This window comes from Nymphalis io, chromosome Z, assembly GCF_905147045.1.
Source record: "Nymphalis io chromosome Z, ilAglIoxx1.1, whole genome shotgun sequence".
NCBI classification, from domain to species: Eukaryota; Metazoa; Arthropoda; class Insecta; order Lepidoptera; family Nymphalidae; genus Nymphalis; species Nymphalis io.
Window position 1 is genome coordinate 9,453,060 of NC_065918.1, and position 24,635 is coordinate 9,477,694.

Sequence of the window (24,635 nt, forward strand, 5' to 3'; positions counted from 1 at the left end):
AATTTTGAGAATTTATACAAATTTTTTGTAAGTTAAATTTACAATAACTTTATTTTCTTATTTACGTATTATATATTACGTATATTTAATGCTATAAATATATTAATTAATTATTTTTAATTTCCCATATAAGTCCCACTTAGCATTTTCATATTATTTATTTTATTTGGAAACTTTCATTCATTTTACTTATTTTATTGATTAGGTATCGTACCAAATGTAAGACGAGGTAATTTAATAGAATATCGTATTTCTTTCTTGGGATAACGATAAATAAAACACGAAACAAAACTATCTAGTTAGAAACTTTGCAAGCAACTATCCAGTAACTTCAAGTATTCGATGCAAAATATTTTTATTAAAGTATGGCGAATTATAGAAGCGCAGAGGCAATTTAAAAATTAATGAAAATATTATTCTTACAAAAATTCATTTAGTAAGTAGATACTTTAAAAATCCAAAAATATATCATGTTTTTGTTTCGATAGGATTTTTTAATATTTTTGTTTGTAACATGAACTTTTCTTGGCTCAGAGATCTACTCAACTGCTGATATAGTTATAGGGACGTGAACCTATATTTAAAATATGAGGCGATTCTAGATTTCTATTACACTTTCTATTTATATTACACTGACTAGTATGCGATGTAATTGTAGGAAACTGGAAATTAATAATATTTCCTTATAAAAAAATAAAGTTACCAAAAGCTGCTTCATTGATTAGCTAAAAAAATAAGTCTATGGAATACATTAATAATAATACGGTAATTATCACTAATACCATGCAACACTATATGGTTATGTTATTCATATTTCATGTCAATGTCAATGAATTCGATCTGTCTTGTTCTGTAGCTACTTCTTGTATTGAGTACACTGTACATGTAGTCATTTTACTTTTAAGTGTTAGTTAAGACTCATATATTTTATCAGATTTATTGTGTCATAACAAAGAAATTTATTTTGCTTCTAGATAAGACAAAACTCGATGGTTACTAGTATCCATTACCAATTCTGAAGTAGTTTATAGATATAAATAAATGTTACTTAAAATGAGTTAATCGTAAATATGTATCACAACGCTTAATAAAGACGTGTGATAGACTTTCGTAAAACAAATGTCGTCAATTTGATAAAATGAGGTTTAATAAGCAAGAGTTGGCTGCGTTAGCTTCGCAAACTTCTCAAAGTTTCGATCGAGAAGGGGTGATGGTGCTTAGGGAAAAGCAAGATGGATTTTTTCGTCGTTCTGAAGGTATTGTAAACAATTGACTTGTATGTTGGAATTATTTAAGTTTTTCTCATTATTAGACTATTGTAATCTGTTACATACTATGTATATACATAATACAGCCTATTATTTTATATATGTTAACTAAAATTTACTTTCTAGGTTGCTCGTTGCGCTGGTTTCGTCTTAGAGGCAACCTTTTATTTTACTTAAAAGGCCCAGAGCCATGGCATGAACCTGTCGGTATAATTGTATTAGGTCAGCATCAAGTTAAGGTACAGACTCAAGATGAAAATGGTTACTGGCCATTTCAAATAGGTAACTACTTGATAAATAATAAGTATTTTTTAGCATATTTTATTTTGAATTGTTAATTTCAATAAAATTTCCTTTAGTGTGGGAAAATGGCATTTTCTATAGAATGGCCACATTCCATGAAGCAGAACGCGCATCATGGTTAAAAGCAATACAAATGGCGCCATATGATGTCATAAATTCACAAATAATTGCACTTAAAGAGAAACTTAACAAAATAAGGGCAGTTACAGATATAACAACATACAGATTACAAAAAGGGATTGTGTTGGGTAAGATTCATAAAATTTTTCTTTTTTTATTTTATTTCGTTATATGATATATTTATTCTTTTGATCTAATTTTTTCATGTAATTAATGAAGTCAAATGCTATTTTACATTTTTTTGTTTTGTCTTAAGTAACTTAATTGTGACTCATAATTAAATTATTTAGTTATTTTTATACACCAACCCATTTTAAATTTATCTTTTTCTGCATATATTATTTTAATGTAAATGCTCAACTGTTGATATATGACAAAATAAACAAATAAATTATTGTATGTCGACATATTTTCAGATACAAATGAAGTACCTCTGTGTGAGCTAGCTCTGTCTTGTGATAATCTTTTATGTGATGCACATGGTCGACCTCCCTCGCCACTGATTGTTGTTTATGTCAAATATTCTAAAGGCCTTTGTGTCAAATATGGAACAACAGAGATTGTAGAGGTTAATATTTGAGATATTAATTGTGCTTATAATATCTGATATTCTTGTTTGTAGTTTATTTATATTATATTAAAAAGAACAATTCTACTTAAATTTCTTTTATAAATTGCTCAATGTAGACAAAGAGCAGATCTTTTTTTTTTTGCAATACATTATTTTGATTATGCAACATGAAAACTTAAATATAAATAAATTTAACGTAATTGACATTTTGTAATTTATGGCTTCTAGACTTGCAGTAATCCCAGTTTTTCCAAGACTGTATTGTTTCGTGCAAGTGATGGTTTAACTCGAGATGCAATCGTTAGGATCGTGGTATATGATGTTAAAGAGCGAGTGTCTGAAACTGCTGTACCAATGGGTTTTACTTCCTTGCAACTGAGTACTATACAGGTAAATTGCACTTTTTTGTAATATTATTGTAATAGAAATACAAGTATTAATAAAATGACACAAATATTCAAACTAATATTGAATTGTAGTAGTCTCGCATTTGTGGAGGTAATTAATTATAAAGTTATAAAGAATTAAACTTTAACTATCAATAACAGATTGATGTTATAATTTTTTTAATTTTATGATTGAAACTTTATTGTTCGAGAGGTATATATGTCAAAGACATAAAAATTTAATTGAACATTTGCCCAAAACAAAATTGCCTAATTTCACCTTATTTAATATATACTAAATACTATTTACTATTCAAATTTCACTTCATGTTAATACTCTTGACAACAAACACTCACAGTTTCAAGGATATTCTTTAATAATATAATATTAGTTTATACTACAATGTATGATATTACATTACATTAAAAGCGTGTAGTCTCTTAAAAAAAAAATAAAAAAATGTAAGCATGTCTTATCTATGTCAACTCATATTTTTATTATTATATAGGAAGCTCAAAGATTACGAGTTGGACTTGTTACACGTGACAACAAAACAATTGGATTTGTGACAATGAATGGATGGAGCTTAGAACCTTCATATATTGGTACCAGTCCAAGCCATGCAGATGATAGAAATTGCATAGATGTCCCACAAAAAGTTTTATGTCACAGGCGGTCACAGTCTCTGCCTCCTAGGCTGGGCCTGAAGTTGAAATTTCCATCTTATGGAAACCTTTTGAAACAGAATTTCGTCAATAGTCATCAAGTTACATACAAGTTTCATTCTGGCTTAGGGGGAGATATAACAGTTCATGAAATTATGGCGGAACCAAAAGTTTGTTACCAAATGCCAATGCAAGTGTTGTAAGTAGACAATTATAAAAATACCTGTTTCGTTATGAAAATTATATTTATGATTTCTGAAAAGTAATCGCTTCTAAATTTATTGGGCTTAGACTTATTTGTTAATGAGGGGCTTAAGGAGTTATATAATAATTGATCAAAAGGTATGAAATATCATGCTTTTATTTGTTTTGTAGAGATATATACATTCAACGGGAAAAGGAGCTTTTAGAAGAGCTTTTGTCTGTGGGAGATGTTTGTGGACATTGGCAAAGTAAGCAGTTGGATTTAGCGAGTACACATGTATCATTATTGAAGCATTACTGCCATTCTAAAAGATGCTTACATCAAGCTGAACATGCATATTTCAAAGCAAGTTCCAAGAAAGGTAGTAAATGTTTCCTTTACACGATTGTGCATGATTTTACATTTTATAATTAATTAAAATTTTCATAAATTTCTTGTATTTTTTTAGACGATTCGAGCTTAGAATTCGCTCCAGTAAACATGCACCTTCAAAGAATGTGGGTATACAACGACACCTTGAACAAGACTGGGTTTCATGACGTCATCACAGCGGGTGCGTTTGCTGCTCACACACATAAAGCTGAACGTACCGGCGGTTTGATTAGGTATGACAATATTGCTATTACGAAACATATTTTATGTATTAAAAATGCAGTAGGCATATAAGAATATAAACAGTAGTTAATTTTTAATGAAATAGAGGTGTGGCTATTGTACACGTCACAGAAAGAAAAAAGGTTGAATAATTTTACTGTCAGTGTTTGTAAATATAAGCAGTCAACATTTTTAATATTAGCGTCATATTACCGAACATTTCTAACGCTTATAATTTAGGATAATTCTACATTTCCTATTATAATATAATTGTTGTGGTACCAGTTGTTGGTTTATCACTGATTTTGTTCGATTCGCTAGTTCTTTTCATATTTATTTGGGGTCTGATGTTGGAATTTTCTTGAGAAATTTTATCTTCGTGGATAACTTTCCCCCCACTATAAGGGCTCCTGAGGTACTAAGTGCGAATGTTGTTGATGAATACGCATTAAAAAAAAGTTTCTTTGTCGGTTATATCTCGCGGAAACCATACAATACATATTATTATTAAAACTAGAATTTCTACCCCTTCTCGTGGGTCGTAGGTTGATGTTTTGTATAGCCTATTCCAACCACCAGAGCAGTAAATACAACTTGGACATTGAATTGGCGCGATATAATTAATCGAGATGTAGAACAATTTATGATTGTCATTATGGTTTCGGGAAAAAATAGCGTTTTGTATGTCGAAAAGTTGTTATCGCACTTTTGGTAGTATAATTGATGTGGATATAAGTATCAATCAAAAACGATTTGTCAGCATAATGTAGCAGAGCTATTAGATAACTGCATGGAATATTTAACTCGAAGGATTTTTTTGTATCTACTCCTTAGATACGAATTGGCTGTCTATAACCTTTCTCAATAAATTGGCAATGTAAAGCAAACTTTTTTTTTAATTCATACTATTAGAATCTGAATTTAGTAAGTTCTATCAATGGTACAAACAAACTCATCGGCTTTATATATTATTATAGATAATTTAATGGTATACGGGCTCCCTGGCGAGGGGAATGAAACTGGTTCAATACTGATTCTTTGGGCTTTGTCGTACACATACCTAACATAAGCTTTACAATCTACATGAGTGGAATAATAAGGGGGTATTGTTTGTATTCATTTTTAAATACACTAACGTTATATTCGTAGACTCGTACAACAAGTAAAAGATATAAGTAACACAAAGGCAGCATTGAACTACGCAGCTGCGAATAAGATTCAAGCTGAATACGATAATGTTATGGCCTTGATAAGATTGCGAGATGAAATTTCGACTGACATGGACAGGATCGTAGTTCTCTTACAAGCTGTTCAAAGAAATGAAGTCATGAATATAGCTGAAGGTACCATTGAAATGTTTTGTTCACACACACATACATACACACGGCATACTTAACTGATACTGTTTATTGTTTGATAATTCCAGTTATTAAGGCAAAAGTTAAAGTCATGCTCGAACTATGGAGACCGGCAGTCGTTGAGGAATCGCTGGCTATTATTGGATGGGCAAAACACAGCTGCACTGATGATTCTGAAAATCAAGTATGTTTTTAATAATCATAGTCTGTTTTTGATGTTACACTTAAGCGGTATGATAATTTCAAAGTCGAATTTCAGTGCAATTCTGTATTTGACGTTTAGATGAAACGCTTGTGACGTTAAATGTTTTTATTTTAGTCTCATGTACCGATTTATACAAACTTTTACTTTAAAACAAAAGAAAAAACCGTAAGAGATAATAATATATACTATATTATGTATTTTATCAACACCATTATTGTTCCTTTCAGACTTGATATTCAACGTTCCATCGTATTTAAATTTAAACAATTTGTTCACAATTTTTATGTAAATATAAACTGTTAATAATATTTTAATTTTAATTATTATATATCGATTTCTTTATACAATTTAATATATAGCTGTTATAGTTATATAATTGTTATAGAAGCCATTTGTAAAATAGTTTAATGTACATATATATATTTCAGACAATGTTAACACTTGTGCGTCTCACCGAACAGTTGAGTCTATTCGACACGAATTCCGACTGCGATACATTCGAAGCATCCTCCAGCTCTAGTTCTAAAGAAACATCACCCACAGTTGATTTCGCCTCGTTCCCATCGAGTTCTTATATATGCTCGAACAATTGCCAGAAACTCGATAAAGATTTAAGTAAACACGGAAGCGAGTTGCACTTCTATAACGATTATTTCAATAGTGAAGAGCGGAATAGGTTGAATCATTCATTCAGGTCGGTCCGTTCACCGACAAGGCCGAAACTGAATGATACACATAGTTTTTCATTCGATTCAAAAAGGACGAGGCATGGAAGTTTGAGACATGATTTTAAAAGTACCGCGTCGCTCGAGCAAGTTTCGTATCGATGTCTTATGGAGAGTTTGAGTGGAATCGACAAGAAAAAGGTGAAGTATTATATAAAATAATATAACATTTGAACCTAATGATTAATTAGAGTAAAATCGAATTAATCTAAAACACATTAGAAATATTATTAATGATAATTGTCTTTAGTGATAAGAAATATTTCACATTAAGGAGCAAAATATCGCTTGTTTACTTGATTATCTTACATGCCCGGCGAAAGTATGATTCTAAATTAATTGATTGCAGACCCAATATTACGTTTTTGTTATTATAGTCAATATCATGACATATGTTATATTTATGTAAATCCATTTATATAATGAACTAACGTATTATGTACAAACTTCAAACATATTCGTAGCTAAATGCACGATTTTATGTTTATGTTGCAAATAAAATAATAATGTGCTTATGTTGTCTGTTACAAATGAAGCGATTTTTAATGAGACTATTTAATATATACATATATTCAAAAGCCAATTTTTTTAAAAAAATAAAAAAGGCGAAAGTCAATTTTGTAATTTTGTGTAGCTTATTGTAACTTGTGTCTATGGCGAATTTATAAATAATTTAATTGCATGGTACATAATTATTTATATAAAAAATGATTGTATTATTTTGGCGACTTAAAGATATGTACAAAGCATTGCGATTGATTTGAATACGATCAAGCTCCCAATTCTGAAGCGCTTAAGATAAAATTTTCAGCCCCGGTAAAAGCCAATTAATATCATTTTACTCAAACCGTTTCGGAATGGCTCTAAATCCGGGCCTGGCCCAGAGGCCGGTGACTTGTGGGCTTAGGCATAAATCCATTGCTAAATACGCTTGTGACATATGTAAAATTGTGGCTAGCAATCGTAATAATCGTAATCAAATTTTCGTAATTACAATACCAAAGTACAATGAATAGAAATATTTTTATGAAAATGTCATTTCAGAATTCCAATCTGAAGAAAGATTCTTCGTCTCTTCCAAGTATAGGCCAAATAGATTCTACGACACGAGAAAATAATCTGGCTTTTCTAAAAAGCATCGGTGCTGATGTTGAGGCTACTATTAATTTAGTTCTAGAAGCAGCTATCAAATTTGCTAACGGTACCGAAGGTAATATTTCCATAGAAAATTCTATTTTTTGTTATAAATGTATACGAGAACATTTATATTTTATAACAAAATGGCAAATTTCGTAATTTTAAAAATAATATTTTGAATATATTCTATTTTTCAAATATCGTTTTGAGGCATTGATATCATATTATTAAATTTGCTTAAAGCAAATTTGCATAAGACTAATTTGCAATGATATTTTAGATCGGACGTTGTACACTAAAAGTCCGGGCATATATTTTATAATATTTTTCAATAGTCTCGCTCTCTATCTGTAGCCGCTGCGTTTGTTGCGTTACACTAAAAAAACCCTAACCGATATCAGCGATGATAAATCCAAATTCTTTATTAAGTTTAATATCATTGAATATATATATTTTAAATTTTATTTTATAACTTAATCGACCTATGAAAAGAGACAATCGACTAATTTCGGCTACAAAAAATGGCCTACATTTTATTTTATTTTTCATGGCATTATCCAGGTAAAAATTATCGTTGAATTTTAAGAGCTAATATTTATACGTATATTTATATTACAGCATTGTTTTTTTTATAAACTTTTCTATTTATAAGGAATAAATAAGTATTTGTTTTGAATGGCGTCTTAAATATAAAAAGTGATATCATAATAAATAAAGTAATAAGAAGATTTGTACATATCTCATTTATATAAGTAACTAAATTGTAAACTAAATATTTTGTAAAGTAGTTTTGTGTTGTTTTTCTAGATATCACGGAAGATGATCTTGAGTGTCTCAGGAGTCAGACAGAGGAGTTCAAATTGACGGCGGAGTCCTTGTCGCGCTGGTCGCGTGTAGCTCATGCAGCTATGCGACTAAGATGCGAATCACCCACTTGGGCACGTGAACACGCCGCGTTGCAGACTAGACGAGACACCTGTTTTTCACAAGCGGTAAATTTATACCCCGACTTACACTACCCAGAATCCGGAATAACTGCCGATACATAAATATTTCCTAACGATGGTTTCTTGTTAAAATTTTAATTTTCGTATTGATATTCTTTTTTTATATCATAGATAGATCGACGGACAAATAATAGTAAATTGCGATCTGATAGTAAGTGGTCACCACCGCATACACCGCCGCCCAGTCACCAATGCCTTATACCGCTAATGCGCAAGGTCTCTTGCGCCTGTAGTGTAACTACAGGCGCTACATAAAATTCAGATAAGATCACGTATTCTATTTACTACACCGTTTTGGCTATTTTTCCATTACTCAAAACGTATTTAACTCATGTTTTTGTGTTAATTAACCTCGAAGTAACACTTTTAATTTATGTAAGTGGAATCATGTAAATTTTTCATGTGTTTACTGAATACAAATACGTAATAAATAAGTTGTAGGTTTTCATGTCACGGCTTCGCCCACGTCATAATTGAAAGTCTAGTTAAACGGGATAAAAGAGTTAAAATATGTTAATGATGTTATATTATAGTTGTGATAAAGCGTGAAGAGGTAACAAATATTCAAAACTATCACAACCTTTTTTTTTTTTTTTATAGAATAGGAAGGCGGACGAGAATGTGGGCCACCTGATGGTTAGTGGTCAACAACGCCCATAGAAATTGGCTTTGTAAGAAATGTTAACCATCGTTTACTTCACCAATGCGCCACCGACCTTGGGAACTATGATGTTATGTCCCTTGCGCCTGTAATTACACTGGCTCACTCACCCTTCAAACCGGAACACAACAATACCAAGTACTGCTGTTTTGCGGTAGAACATCTGATGAGTGGGTGGTACCTACCTAGACGAAGCTTGCTCAAAGCTCTACCACCAGTAAAACCTTTCGTATATATGATATTAGTGCGAATATATATATATATATATATATATATATATATATATATATATATATATATATATATTAGGTGTAGTGTTTCCCTTCGCTAGGACAACGCTAGGCAACAAGTGAACATGCTTCATATAGTTGCCTATGGATAAAACAGCGGCAAGTAATAGAAAAATTACAACAAGAATCTCATGCTAACTTTAAAATTATTAATCCTTTTTATATGAAACTTTCACATACATTAGGTCATAGTTTCGGGACAGACATAGAAATATACTTGTTTGTATTTTGTATATTTTTCGAGAAATATTCTGAAAATATTAATCTTCCATCTCACGTTGCTACTTGCTTAATTATGAAATAGCGTGATTAAAGAGACGCGGCGTGCGGTGAGATATATGAGCACAGTACATACGGATAGCTTGACTTGAGACTTGAATTATTGTATTTGCATAATTATAACTAATTATTTGAAAATTATCATTTGGTATAGTTCTTTACAAGTTATTAGTAAAATGTTATCAATTTCAGCTCACAACGTTGACAGCGGGCTTACTCTGTTGGTTCTGTTCAATGCCCAGGGATATAATCATGAAAGTGTTAACTACAGAACTGGGTCCGTTATGTAGTTTCGAAGGTCTCTTAAGCCTTTACTCCACTGAGAAGGCAATGTGGGGTGACATGGTCGTAGCTATAGAGGATCTGCAAACAGTTGTTTTTACATTGACAAAAGTTGGACACAGGTATGAATTAATTAATTTATATAAATATTTTTAATTCTTCTATGGAGTGTTAAAAAGGGTTAAAAGTAAACTGTGCAGTACAGTACAGTAACATCCTGTTAATGTCCCACTGCTGGGCTAAGGCCTCCTCTCCCTTTTGAGGAGAAGGTTTGGAGCTTATTCCACCACGCTGCTCCAATGCGGGTTGGTAGAATACACACGTGGCTGAATTTTAATGAAATTAGACACATGCAGGTTTCCTCACGATGTTTTCCTGCACCGTCAAGCACGAGATGAATTATAAACACAAACTAAGCAAATGAAAATTCAGTGGTATTTGCCCGGGTTTGAACCCCCGATCATCGGTTAAGATTCCACGCGTTCCACGCGTTCTAACCACTAGGGCAACTCGACTTCTAAAAAATAATCTATTTCAATAAATATATTTCTCTTTAATACTTAACTTAGAATTTGTCGTCGTTGTTGTTATATGTTTATGGATAACAAGTGTTAGTGATTACCACCTTACTAATTAAAATGGGTGGATATTTGCAGAGTAAACGTAGGAAGGACCTATGTTTTGTATATACAAAACATAGGTCCTTCCTACGGTGTCTTAATAACTATATAGTTATCATACTTATAGAATGTTGAAAAAAAAGACAAATACCGAATTATGTAAAATGACAAGGTACTAATAGGTCAAACTTGTGACTTTCACATCACTGGTTGACGATATAAAGCTTATTTTTAATGAAAATAATTTAAATAGGTATAAAATTAAATCAAACCAATAATTACAATTTTTTTTTTCATCAATGTAATAAAACGAATACAATTATGTACATTCGTTTGTATTGTCACCACTGAACTCGCTTAAAATTCGATTGTGATATTTGACAAATCGGTTGTTTTAAATCGGTAAAAAATATTATTCGCAGTAACATGGCTATACCTCAAGTGACTGGAACAAGAGGTGCCTTAACAGTCTACATACCCGTCTCCGACTCCCTCTACAACAAATTTACGAATAAGCAGGTAAATGATGTAAATGATAAATGGAGTTAAAACAACTTACCCTTTGAAAAGTTGTATTCCTAAAAACAATAACCTTATCACTTTCCAGCACCTAAGCTTTACAATAACCGCCGTATTCTTCAATATTGGTGTAAATGAAAAAGCAACGCTCGCTGAAGCTTTAGGCGAGACTACACCGCAGTATCATTCAAATAACGACAACTTGGACAGACTTTATAAATATTATCATAAGTATAATAAAGTATTCCCTGCTGATCCATTGGCTCCTAACCGAGGTATGAAAGATAATTAATCTTTTATATACTAAATTAAGCCAAAAACAAAGCCGTTCATTGCTATGAACTTTTTATGGAAAATTTAACTTTTTATGGAAAATATTTTCATTTTAGCTTCCACAAGAACCAAGCCTTTAGAAGAAGTAATGGAAAATCTACGTATCGCTGTGCATAAAAAAGTTCCGAAGAATGTTGAAGTACTACATCTCGCTGCGTTAGCAACAAGACTTATGAATGGTGAGTTGTATAAATGATTAAAGATCGTTTTATCCGCAACTATCGACATTGCCAGACAGTTCGCTGACTTTCTCCATGTCTGATAAGACAAATCGTCTCATCTCTTATTGCGTATTGAGTTCCATCTCGATGCTGAAAGAAATAGTCTACTAACTGAAATTCCAACGTGATTCTAATAACTTTGAACAATAAATTAAGCTCGCACAGTTGTCTCTTAAACACTTAAACCATGGAAATTTGCTAATATTATTTCTCCAAAAAAGTAAACCGTTCTGATCCTTTCTTAAGAAAGCAATCGCAACCACCTATGACTTGTCGTCGCTCTTGAAATTTTGAACAAATTTTTCCGGGTTGACAGGCTAGCCTTTTTAGAAAGCTTTCTTAAATTTGTTGCCATCGGGTCGTTGTGAAGGTTCTGAGCATCCCTACCCGAGTTTAGAATATCGGTTTGTAAATAGCAGTTACTTGTGATGTTGGCTGGTTAGTATGCAAGCTATGCTTAGTTGATCGACTTTACTGTGCTAAGACAGATAAGGTCCGTTTTTTTGGAATTAGTCGTACTTTTTTTTTCGTGCTTGAATTTTCGAGTTCAGTTGGAAGTAGAGTTCACTTAACTGATTTTTTTTTAACCCAAACGCTTTGGTGATGTTTTTACGGCCAAGTGTGAGATTAACTCAAAGGTTAAGTTTTCGTTAGAAATTGGCTGGTTTTTATCGGTCTTCTGCAAGTTCGACGTTGCTGTATTTCGTCACTGAGTTCCGTGTGCTTTTAATGAAAAACTGATGAATAATCTTTAATTGAATAATATAGTTTTGATCTAGTTCTATGCAAATGTAATATATTGTTACATAAATTATCGTTTCAAGATCATGTCGTTTGGTTTCAGGAATACGATACACATCATGTAAGAGTGCAAAAGATAGAACTGGAATGTCAGTAACTTTGGAGCAATGTACGATACTGGCATCTGAATATCATTTAGCAGAAAATGAAATGAAAAAGGCTCTCAATATAATGAGAAGGTGGGTATCTTGTAATACACTAAAGTATCTGTACTTGTCTCGTAAAACAAATACAGTCCAAGCCCAAGAAAAAATTTCCCCCGGTAACCAAAAGAGATTCTACTTTTAAAGAGGTTTCTGGAGCTTATTTCACTTCGCTGTTTTATTGCAGGCATGATACAAATTTATGCACGTTTCGCAGCTCGAAGCCAGTTTTTTTTAAATGAATATAATATACGTTTATCATGGATTATCTTATTTTAAACTTTTTAACTTTTAAATAAATTATTCAAAAATAATGTTACAGTGAAGGTTGTCGACGAGAGAACACATACAAGAATATCGGCATAAGAAAGTACGCGTTTACAAAAAAGCAAGTGATGTCACTTCCTGAGGATTACAGACCGCCTCCTGGTTCTTATGGTTCAACGCAGACTTAATGCATTTACATTAATCACATTACTAACATAGGAAATATTGTATACCTGGTGTATTGTTATACAATGTTTTTTCTTCTTCATTCACGGTAATATTACTTATGACAGGAGAGAGAGAGGCCAATCAGTAGTATTTATAATAAATGTACTTAAAAATTTGTTTGGTAGCCGATACGGCACAAATTATGAATTCCGAAATCAAAGTATATATAAATAAACATGTGTATACCTAATGTTATATTACATTTGTTAATGTTCAGCTGGAGGAAGGAGAAACAATAAAAATAAATGCACATGGTAAACAAGTAAACATGTTAAAATCGCTTAAATTAAACAAAAGTTCAGTATATTTTTTAACATATCGATGATGGCAAGAACGCGACTATTTTTGACAGTTATTTTTTTTACATTCCATTCTCAGAATAAATTAAAACGATTTAAAAAACAAATCGAAGCACTTTCAACTACGGTTTTGTGATGTTTGAAATTAAATAGGAAAGCAGACGAAAATAAAAAATAGAAGTTTATTTATGAAACCAAATTACATCATACTTAATTTAGATAAAAGTTTGTCTTTGCGAATACTATGACTGTACAGTTTATTCCAATGACAAGAAGTAGAGATGAACAAACCTTGAATTTACACATTCCATGCGATTTGATAATGGCTGTTATATTATGTACTTATAATCAGTTCTTGATTGATTGATTGATTAAATAATTTATAACATAACTCTATACCATTTCACTACTTGAGGCCACTTTGATTTTACTAAACAAGTTTTGATAAGTGCCGATATTGAAATCGCCATTTTTCACGCAAGGTGTCAAAAGTTGTTAATGTCTTAACGTTTATGTAATGAAGTAAATTATCTTCCAATTTTCATGTATGTAGTACTTACATAACAGGTTTTCATAATAAAATGTAATCATAATGTTCTGTATTATATAAGATTGTTTTATATATTTGAGGGTACAAAATTACCTTAGCTTGGTAATTACATAAAAGTACTGATATCGAATAAGTATATGTAGTGAGTCGAAGGCAAAAAGCTACTTAAAGTGAAAAGCTGCTTAATTAATGTTCGTTTGAACATTTTAATAAATAATAATAAAAAAAAATGTGATGTGATCAATGGCAATGTTACATTAAAATATATTATTTAATTTTTTAAATTTAAATGAAATAATGACTCTTTAAATGAGATAAGAATCTCATAATTTTTTATATTAGAGTACAGTGTAGATATTTGTTCATGCATAATCGTGCATGCATGATCGTTGTTGATCAAGATCAACTAGATTGTTTGAACTTAGATGTTTTCACAATATGATTTAATTATATTGGAGATGAGTTCAGCTTGTAACACTTCTTGAAACACTTCATGTATAAAAATACTCTTATGTATTGCGTAAAATAATGGGTTGCATTCGTTTTATGTGAGCAAATGGAGAGTTAGCATGTGAGGAGTTAGTATGCATTCTTAAATTGTCAAAGTATTAATATTGTGTTGTATGCAGTTTTTAAATATATTTTTTTATAACCGGAAGTTCGACAACTCCTTTGTAACGATAAAAACGAAGATTGGTTGATGATAATTCTAACGAAATATATTCTGTACGGGCAATATGCTTAAACAGTCTCTTTAAATATTATATTTATATGAGGAAGTATTAACTTTCTGTTAGAAATTTAATATTAATTTTCACAACAAAATATCACAATTTCGCTTCGAAATGCAACATGTAACTTTATAAATAAATATATTATAATAGAAATGTATTAGAATATACTAGAAATATTTATAATAGCAACACCGACACCAACACCACCAACAACAATATAATAATTCAATGTGCCTAAATTATATTTCGATATAATATGTTTTATAATATAATTGTAGATTATGATAATACCACCGGTTCTTCCAAGTTAGTTGTGCCAAATAATTTTGTTCTACATAATATCTATTATTTCATAATATACAAGTACTTTTTGGTAGAGTAAGACATATTTTTTTTATTTTTAATAATTGTGATTTATAATCACGTTTAATATTATATTCAATTTTTATAAACTATTGATCCAAATGTAGGGCGCATGTTAGTGAATTCAATCCTTATAGATATCCGACTGATAAAATCAAATCCTAATAGTTAAGAGGTCCACTTTTTGACCTTTTTGTATCCGTAAAAACAATATAATATATTTTAGTGTATTTTTATAGTATTATTAGTATATATATAATATAGTAAATACATAATATGCACAAAAGAAGTATCACAATCGCTCTTTCGATCAACGAAAAATTCTATCTCGTGCCTTTTTGCGGCTTGCAATCATGAATACTATTAATAATACGAATGGAGTAGTGTAATTGCGCTTTATCATAGATGATATTTCTGTTGAATATCGCAAAGGTTCAATAATAATTCTAAAACATATTTATAGCCATGGTATGTTACTTAACAGCATGATACTCGTATTAGATTTTAAATAAGTAGAAAATACATATATATTTTTGAATACCGGAGTATATATTGTTTTCAGATGAGCATATCTATTAAGGTAGAAATAGGAATCATAAGAATCTAGTCTGTTTTACTTCTCCTATACTTTTTTAACCTAAAATTAATATAAAAATTAGTAACTAGTTTGTATATCTTCCATATAAATTCCTAATGGGTAGATCTTTTTTCTAATCTCATAGAATCGTGGCGATTAGTTTAACAACGATATAGCAAGTGTACATAATAGAACATTAAAAATCTCGTAGTGAAGTAAATGTATCTACTTTACTCGTATGACATTGATATATACTATTTCATTTGTGAATCAAATGTTATAATAATTATAAGCATATTAAATTTTTTATCAATGTAATAATTTAAATGTAATTTTTTCGCGTTAATTTTAAGTATGAAAATTAGTTGCAATTTTCATATTATGCTACATATAATTATTATGTTAAATCTGATACCTATTTCGTATTAAAGTCGTCGCTACATAAGCAAGACCAATTTAATTTAATTCGCAAACATACATCGCAATTGGTATATGATATTATGTAAAAACCTGAGACTATATGTAATATATAACTAGTTTTGATTTGGAAGCTTGCGAGCATTTCGGTTTATAATTTGCTCATATAACTTTAATAAAATTTGACTACAAAAATCAGAGCCCTGGAAGGCGGACATGCCTCTGATTTTCGGCGTTTTCGTTGGCGTCTGAGCAAATAACATAGTATCTCCTTTTTAAAAATTCCAACTGTTTTCAATTGACAATGCAGCGACTAAAATGGTTGGCAGGTGCGTTCCGTACCAAATTTTATTCAAATTTTGCTCGGTAGCTCCTTAACTATGTAGACGTAACTTCATATGTAGTATTTCATAATTTGTATATTTGTCATTTGCAACTACTTTTATTATAGTCGCCATATAAAATAAATGTTATTCTTAATATTATTTGTCGTAGTTTGATCCTGTTTTTAGAGCATAGAGCTTGAAGTTATTTTGCCATAATATGAAGTGCTATATTTTTATATCTTTATTAATTTATATTATATCCTTGTGTTTACGTATTGCTTAGTTTACGAGGTGTAATAAGCCAAAGTACATGGATTTATATCTTTCGAAAACTTTTGGAAAGAAAAAAAGAGGTTTGGATGGTTATTATTGTTTTAAACTCGGTAAGTTATTTATGTACTTGTAAAGTTTCTTAGAAATGTATTTTACAATTACTTTTATGGTTATGCATTGTTTATCTTTCTTGTTAATTATAATTATTCGTTATTGTGCCTCTAATTATATATATATATATATATATATATATATATATATATATATATATATATATATATATATATATAATGCATTACATAGGTTAGTTTTTCTTTTATATTTTTTCATGTGAAATATATTATAAACAATTTTGTTTCTTTATGGAAAATTACTCTACCATCGTAATATTGACATGTAACTAATCCTAGACATGTAATAAAAGGAATGTATTTATTGAGTTCCCTTGGTCTACTAGCTCTAAAAATTTCGGCCGATCGAACCGATATGAAGTTATAAAGTTTTCTGTGTATAAATTATTTGTAGTAGCCTGAAGTTTTGAAGTTGGCAGCGTTAACTCCGTGTCGTATCGGATTGCCGGCTCATCGGATTATGAGAGTGTGGGAAAAGAGAGTGCATCTGTATTTGAGCACGCACCAGTGCAACCTCTACAACACCTGTGCAGTTGGCTAGTCTGCGTTAAGAATGGCGGCCGTGGTTATATTTATTGAAATGTAATCCGTTAGATTTTTTTTTTAGAATTGTTATTATTAAATCATTGGTTTATATTTGAGGCATAATGACGTATAATCAAATATTGTACAACCTTGGTATGTCTTCCTTTATAATCACACATTTATTCTATTTATTAAACGGACATGTTAAATTTATCTCTTTTTTTCGTATATTAGGCTGTGAGTATCCTGTATTTGTACCAAGTGGTTGTTAGTGAAATTAAATGATTACGTTGCTTTACCTAATGATTGATTTTTTTTTTTTCCTAGCATGTTCAAGGTATAATTTCATCTGTTCCGTAAAAATACAAAAGCTAACATCATTGTTGGTGTGCTTTTATAACATTTATTAAGGAATGGCGCAGTGTTTTGCATGACGCAAGAAAAGGATATTGCAGACTTATATTTTAGATTGCCATCTAAACACACTGCCGGATGCTAAATCTACTAAAACTTGACTATAGGTATGTTGTGATCAGTTGATTGTTCATGTCGCGATGATGGTTGGTGAACAGCACAGATTTATCTAGCTACGTCAAGATAATTGTCAACGAAGGCTGGAGTACGCTAAATAACGAAATATGGCAAAAAAATAACCTAAGTATGCAAATTTTTAACTTGATATTAATTTTTCTAAGAAAAAGGTCAAAAAAGCAACAAAAGCTAATTTCTTACAATAATACTAACTGTTTGCTACTTTTCAGATTTTTTTTGTATGCTCTGACGTTTTTCTCCAGATAGGATTGTCTAAGTGTAGTACCGTTGGGGTAGGTACCGTCCATTCGGTAGGCGCTACGTGCACCTTCTCCCCCCGCCGCAATATCCGCTGCCGGAACTAAGGGTTTCACAGAACCCTGGGAGCTCTCCATAGGGAATGAAGGCCTGCATAGGTGGGCTGGCTGTTAGAGCGTCACGGTAGCATGCGCAAGCGATCCCGTGGCGCTCCAATTAAGACTGAAAAGGTACCGCTGGTTTTTTAGTGGGTATTCCGCTGTTCGGGGCGCACTCGATACCTTGGACACCGGTGAGACCCACGTATCCCCTTACGCTTACGCTTTTCTCCCCACTGTTCCCGTGGGGGAAAAGCGTAATGCGTTATTCCAACGTTAAAAAAGGTACCGTCCCTTCGTCTATATTTTTTTACTATAAACAATAATATTGTGCATTAATGCGTCCTAATTTGGAGGATCGTAACTATAATGCGATTAACAAAAATATGTGTGAAATTAGGCAGTCTATATTTTTTTATTTTTTCATGTGCATAGAAATATTTTGCAACGCATACGGATAAACATTTATATTTAAATATTATATAATAAATAATTAGGGTAATTATAGGTATATAAGTACTTACTATGGTTGGCGGTCTATTTACTATGTAAAAAAATGTTGGAAGTATTAATTAATGTCTCATGGGTTGAATATACATTTACAATCCGGTGGGGAATTTCCCATCTGCCCTTTTACTAAGAAATTGTAGTCATATTGGGCATTTAGTGTTAATAAATTAATACATTTATTTTAATATTTTGCGTTGATAATATAGATTATTGGTACAATGTATTTCCGGAACAAGTGCGGTAGCTATAAATTTTAATTACTCTAACACGTAATAAAATTGCTGTTTATTATAATTTAATTATTAGGTAATTTAATTTTTCTCCTTCAATTATGTTTATTTTAAAATTGATTAGAAAGTCACATTTACCTAGTCAAGTAATAATAAGTTACTCTTCTTTGAGTCTCAATAGCTTACTAGCATAAAAAAATATACTTTATTCAAGTAGGCTCTTGCAAGCAGATTTGAATCACAGTCTTAGTCAAGTCTAGTCTTTTAACAAGACTTAATTAAATTTAAAGTCACCATCGGTTCGGAATGCAGATTCTATCGAGAAGAACCGACAAGAATAAATATATGATACGCCTTATGAATCAAAGTCTTTTTTAAAAGGAGATTTAAATTTATTAATCGACAAAACAAATAATTAAATGGCGAATTCTATTTCAGAAGCGAACACTAATGCTACCGTAAGTAGGTATGGCAATAATTCGTTAAAAACGTCCCATTATGATTTTTTTTATTCAACATCAACAAAAGCGCTGTTGTTTTACAGTAGGTAACATATATACCGTATATATGTTATTGTTCTATACATTTTGTTTTATTAGCATTCATAACCAAATTAGCGATGTGGAAGTCAAAATAGAAAAATTTAATTGGAATTCTATGAAAATGGGCAGTGCTCCTTTTTTAAATTAAAAAAAAAATTATTAATCAAATATCAATAAACGTTATTTATGGTACGAATAATTATAACTATTTACAGTATTTTGCAAGCTTAGTGACAGTGAAGTACGTAAACTCTTTGCGTAGTGCAAGTTATATGAAAAAAAAAATAACAATCGTCAAAGTCATATCACTATAAAAATTATTGGTTTCAAAGTAAATATTACGAATTCATTTTAAATATTTTATATTATATAGTAGTTTTCATTACGACAAAGAGATATGATAATAAAGCTTTTAGCACTTGATAAATGGGCTCGTCTAGTAAAAATTATATTTAAAAATGGTGGTCCATTCAAATCAATTATCAAAATGTGGCGGACAGATACCCTAAAAGTAGGTAAACTTGAATATTTTTTTGGTAAATCTTTTGCATATACGTACCGGAAAAAAATACAAAAAAATTAGAGTGCCATATTTTTATGTACATTGATGTACTAAATAGAAAAAAAGAAATATTTATTTGTAAAATTCGCTGGAATACCAACTCCACTAGTAAGGCTCATATCATACCATATAGTGTAATTGCTCAAATGAACTTCTTACATATATATCAAGTTTTCAATTGTATATTAATTTTTAAATGTTAATGATTAATATTTTATAATTATTAAAATAAAAGTGATATGAATAGGTATTATTACAATTAAATTAACGTTATAATAAAGTTAATGTAACATGAAGGTTTATTTTTTTACCAGGACGGCAAGTTCGTTGGATTTGATAATTTCGGAAATAAATATTATGAGAATCCAAACTACATGATCGGGCGTAGTCGCTGGGTCGAGTATAGCTCTGATGTTAAATGGGAATACGATGCTAGTCAGGAAAGTACCTAGGGTTAATACTTAGGTCCGGTGTACTCAGAAAGATTTTTTTCCGAAGGCTTATAAATTGAAATGGATACAGTTTTGCTACTTTACAAATAATTACATAGTTGCTCCGCGCGGTTTTACCGCGTTAAACGTCCCCGTGGCTCATAGCGTGACGATACATATAGTTAATAAACGAAATAGTAAGTTTTGAGGGTGGAACAAAAAACTTAACTTTTTTATATTAGTACAGACGATGTCATCCTCTTAAATAGGTGACCCCGGAGTGGTTTGGCTGGTTACATTACAAAACAGATCGAGTGCCATGTGAGGACTGCGCTAAATATTGTCTCATGAGTTGCCGCTACGTACATAAATGGTTGCTACCTCACTCGGAGAACTTTACTGGGACTGATCAAGCATTCTATCCTTATAGTACCACTAGAGCACGCATCAATGTTTGGGATGGTAAATATCAATTTCCTTATATTATATGTTTGATTGTAAAAAATGCTTCCATACCTCTATCGAAAAATATAAATATGTTATAATTTTCTAGTACCGGGTTAACTGTTTTTCTGTAAAATCTTAATTATTTTTATTTTGCACACGTTCAAACTTTTATCTCTACTTCAGGTTGGCTTTTGTGAAATCAATAATAAAACAAAAAAACAATAATAAAATTTAAATAATTGAATACAATATCAGAAGCATGTAAAGGGAATTACTTGTACAATGTTCATCTGTTTTTTCATTAATTTTCGGTCTTATTGACATTTTTTATTGCATATAAACAAACGACAATCGTATAAATTGATACGTATAGTAAAAGTTAATATGGGTAATATTAATGTATTTTTTCAATAAACTAAATCTACCCAGGTAAAGAAAAGCGCATGGAAGGATAACGTAAAATAGAAATATGGTTTCGATTCAAATATGTCGATTTTGTGTATTGAAAATCAATTTCTTTTAGGATTAGCGCTCGACCATGTCTATCTGCTTTTTACCCGACAGCCAAAGGGTTATGTTTTTCGCGCGTATCTTGTATATATATTATTTATCACCTCGTATCTTCCAAAGGGCAAGATGGATTTCGACAATTAAGATATCATTGTATTCGTCTTAAAAACCCAAGTGGTCTTAAATAAGTGCATGAAAAAAATGGCAGATTTTTGGCGCTAAATGGTAATATATAAACCAAACCTATCTAATATAAATAAAATTAAAACGGGATTACAAAATATATATAATTTATATGCTTAAATTTAATTAAGAATAATAAATTGGCTTAAAATGTTTTTGATACCGTAAAAATGGGCGATGTTTGTGTCGGATCTCGTGCTATCATATAAAATTCTGAATGGTTATAAATATTCGTAGGCCAATCATATTTAAAACTAAAGTAATAAATTGTTTTCTTTACTTATCATTAAAATGTGTGGGGTCAAAAGGTGTATCAAAATTTTTAGATGGTAGAATTATGGGAAGTTAGGTACCATGTGAAAGGTTTTTCTAAGCACATGCTAAAACTATTTTATATTTTATTTTGAACAGTGATCTTTTCAAGTTTTGAAGAAAAAGGTAGTAATAAAAATTTTTAAAAAACACATAAACCTGACTACAGAAAAGACAATTTAGGTTGTAATTGGGTCCCGCCTGCTACTAAACTTAATCCAGGTTTTTAACTCAGGCTTTCAGCTCATAAGTCTGTTAAGCCAAAGTAGAGTTTACTTTCTTTATAGTTTATTTTAATTTTGTTTTTTATTCTCAATCGTGTTACGGTCTTTTTATTGCATTACTGTTAAATTGTTTTTCATTTATTATTGTTTTTCATTTCAATTATTGTTTATTGTTGAGTTGTTTTTTTAAATTAATTATTTTATAAAATTTTGTAATACGAGGAAAATAACAACGGTGAAGGAAAACATCGTGAGGAAACCTACATGTGTCTAATTTCACTGAAATTCTGCCACATGTGTATTCCACTAACCCGCATTGGAGCAGCGTGGTGGAATAAGCTCCAAACCTTCTCCTTAAAAAGAGGAGAGGAGGCCTTTAGCCCAGCAGTGGGACATTCACAGGCTGTTACGGTACGGTTACGGAGGAAAATAAATTCAATTCATGAAAGTATTTGGTGTATTTGAGTAATAAAGAGCTGGGAACTGCCACGAAAACGTCGAATTGGTTCTAGAGCGCAATAAGAGTTTAAAAACACTTGAAATGGCTGACTGAGAAATGTGTGTATGAATGTGTATCATAATAATATTAAAGATATTTTTTTTGGATTCACGCAAAAACTATTATTCTGATTGATATGGAACTTCCGCATTGTTAGAGTTTATAGGTTTAGGACGGACATATGACCTAGTGAGTAGATTATAAGGCAGCAAATCCTGAGGTCTTGCGGCTTAATATCGGGTCGGATCGAAATAAAAAGTTGATAAGTTTTTCTGTCGACAATTCTCATTAGTAATTCGAAGAAAGAGGTTAGCAGTGTTACAATCCCGTGCACGCAAAGCCAAAGATCCTACCCCTGATTTCTCTTCGATCGCGTCGGTTGCCGTCCTATCGGATTAAGTTGTTTCTGCACACATTTGTGCAATATAACAATATATTGTATGCTGCTGTTAAAATTTTAAAATCGAGAAAATACTAGATCATTCTCATGCCCATTGTTGTGTGTCTCTGTGTGTTTGTTTATGTTCTTTTCTAGAAGAAAACCGCTGTTATTTGGTTATGATACAGATATATTAGTTTTGTAGCCAAATATACATGTTAAGATTAAGAAGTTACGATTTTTGATTTAATATCGTGTTAGTAAATTTTTTCACCAGCTCCATTCAACCGACTGAGCTGAAATTTTGCACATGCATTTGTAGTGTGTATATTGTATACATATAATTACAGTCTAATAGGTACAAGTGGTTTTACTACATGAAATAAATTAGAGCTTGTTTTAAGACTTTTATTCTACTTTAGACTAATTTTTTTGCAATCTTTCCTGATGACTTTAATATTTTCCTCTTCTTATTTTCTATTGTAATTGTAAGACGATCGACGACGGACAGAATACCCTCGTATCGAATCATACTTTATCGGTTTTTTTTTATAAATGACTTCAGTCAACCGGCGTAATTGCGCTCGTAGACCATAACGTCTAATGTACCGTTCACACGAGCGCTTGTTAAATGTTTAAACGCGCGTTATTTTTAACGTTATGAATAGAACTTATGTCGGTGGTTTTTTCAACGGTCTACGCTCTATTTTAAACTTCGAGCGCAAAGTGCACAATATGTGCAATACAGAAAACCGTTCATAGATATTCGAACGAGCGCTTTATAAAAGCTCTCAGTCTGAAATCTGAATCCGTCAGTTCGGGTTGTAATGTCGATCTGTGCTTACCTGTCTTTTTCAAAATTACGTTCGTTGTATCTATCCAACAAGGTTTATTAGCTCGTTTATATTTATAATGTAAAAACTAAAGAATTGGACAGAATTTTGTTAAAAAAAGCTTCGTTTTTTTATATTTATTGATATTCTAACGATTGCCTGCTACAATTTCAGCTGATTCCATAGTGCGCTCGTATTGACTTTTCTTATAAGAAATAAATTTAAATTAACTTTTATATCTAAAAAATATAAATTTTAATTTATTACATACCTATCAACTTTTAAATTTAATTTTTCACAATGTGATTAGACCATAATTTTCAATTGCTAAAAAGCTGATAAGTCAGCAATAATATATATGTAAAGATGTTGATGCCTTATTTTTCATTTCAGGTAAAAGCTCATGTTCACGTTTATCATATTGATAAAACTGAAATAAATAAAAATATATTATTGAAACAATTGTTATTTTTTATTTGACACCTAATTGACAGAAATATAAAAAGTTGATGTTCATTTTATATTTCTATCAAATCATATTTAATTGTTTCATTAAATTAAAATAATGTGACAAAATATTAAAAGCTACTGAATACTAAATATTAATTTAAAAAACAAGCAACATATTTCATTTAAGTTCAACTCCTAAATAAAGATATTCTACATTTTTCGTTTACATTTCATCCTTTTTCAAATATAAAG

The 24,635-nt window shown here is 30.9% G+C and overlaps 3 protein-coding genes across 3 annotated transcripts in view; all 3 read left to right on the plus strand.

The window, feature by feature from the left end:
* The window catches only part of LOC126780394 (uncharacterized), a 154,676-nt gene that overhangs the window by 14,546 nt on the left and 115,495 nt on the right, over positions 1-24,635 (plus strand). The gene's annotated exons all lie outside the window — the stretch shown is intronic.
* On the plus strand, positions 869-14,021 carry LOC126780385 (inositol polyphosphate-4-phosphatase type I A). Its single transcript, XM_050504846.1, has 19 exons — positions 869-1,256; positions 1,395-1,550; positions 1,628-1,819; positions 2,108-2,259; positions 2,491-2,652; positions 3,158-3,513; positions 3,690-3,880; positions 3,968-4,124; positions 5,263-5,456; positions 5,540-5,655; positions 6,105-6,542; positions 7,446-7,611; positions 8,346-8,530; positions 9,968-10,179; positions 11,100-11,196; positions 11,285-11,471; positions 11,586-11,708; positions 12,595-12,730; positions 13,017-14,021. The coding sequence occupies exons 1-19, from the start codon at positions 1,139-1,141 to the stop codon at positions 13,147-13,149; spliced, it is 3,471 nt and encodes a 1,156-aa protein (XP_050360803.1). The 5' UTR covers positions 869-1,138; the 3' UTR covers positions 13,150-14,021.
* On the plus strand, positions 19,931-24,358 carry LOC126780651 (probable NADH dehydrogenase [ubiquinone] 1 alpha subcomplex subunit 12). Its single transcript, XM_050505274.1, has 4 exons — positions 19,931-20,064; positions 20,430-20,553; positions 20,814-21,008; positions 24,327-24,358. Exons 1-4 carry the CDS (start codon positions 19,951-19,953, stop codon positions 24,356-24,358), a joined length of 465 nt encoding a protein of 154 aa, XP_050361231.1. The 5' UTR covers positions 19,931-19,950.

Bases quoted from the DNA above. Each gene is read 5' to 3' on its own strand.
- LOC126780385 (XM_050504846.1), top strand. From the start codon at position 1,139: ATGAGGTTTAATAAGCAAGAGTTGGCTGCGTTAGCTTCGCAAACTTCT. The intron at 1,551-1,627 runs GTAACTACTTGA...AATTTCCTTTAG, and splicing joins TTACTGGCCATTTCAAATAG to TGTGGGAAAATGGCATTTTC. The intron at 3,881-3,967 runs GTAGTAAATGTT...GTATTTTTTTAG, and splicing joins CAAAGCAAGTTCCAAGAAAG to ACGATTCGAGCTTAGAATTC.
- LOC126780651 (XM_050505274.1), top strand. From the start codon at position 19,951: ATGATAATAAAGCTTTTAGCACTTGATAAATGGGCTCGTCTAGTAAAA. The intron at 20,065-20,429 runs GTAGGTAAACTT...TTTTTTTACCAG, and splicing joins GGCGGACAGATACCCTAAAA to GACGGCAAGTTCGTTGGATT. The intron at 20,554-20,813 runs AGGAAAGTACCT...ATCCTCTTAAAT, and splicing joins ATGGGAATACGATGCTAGTC to AGGTGACCCCGGAGTGGTTT.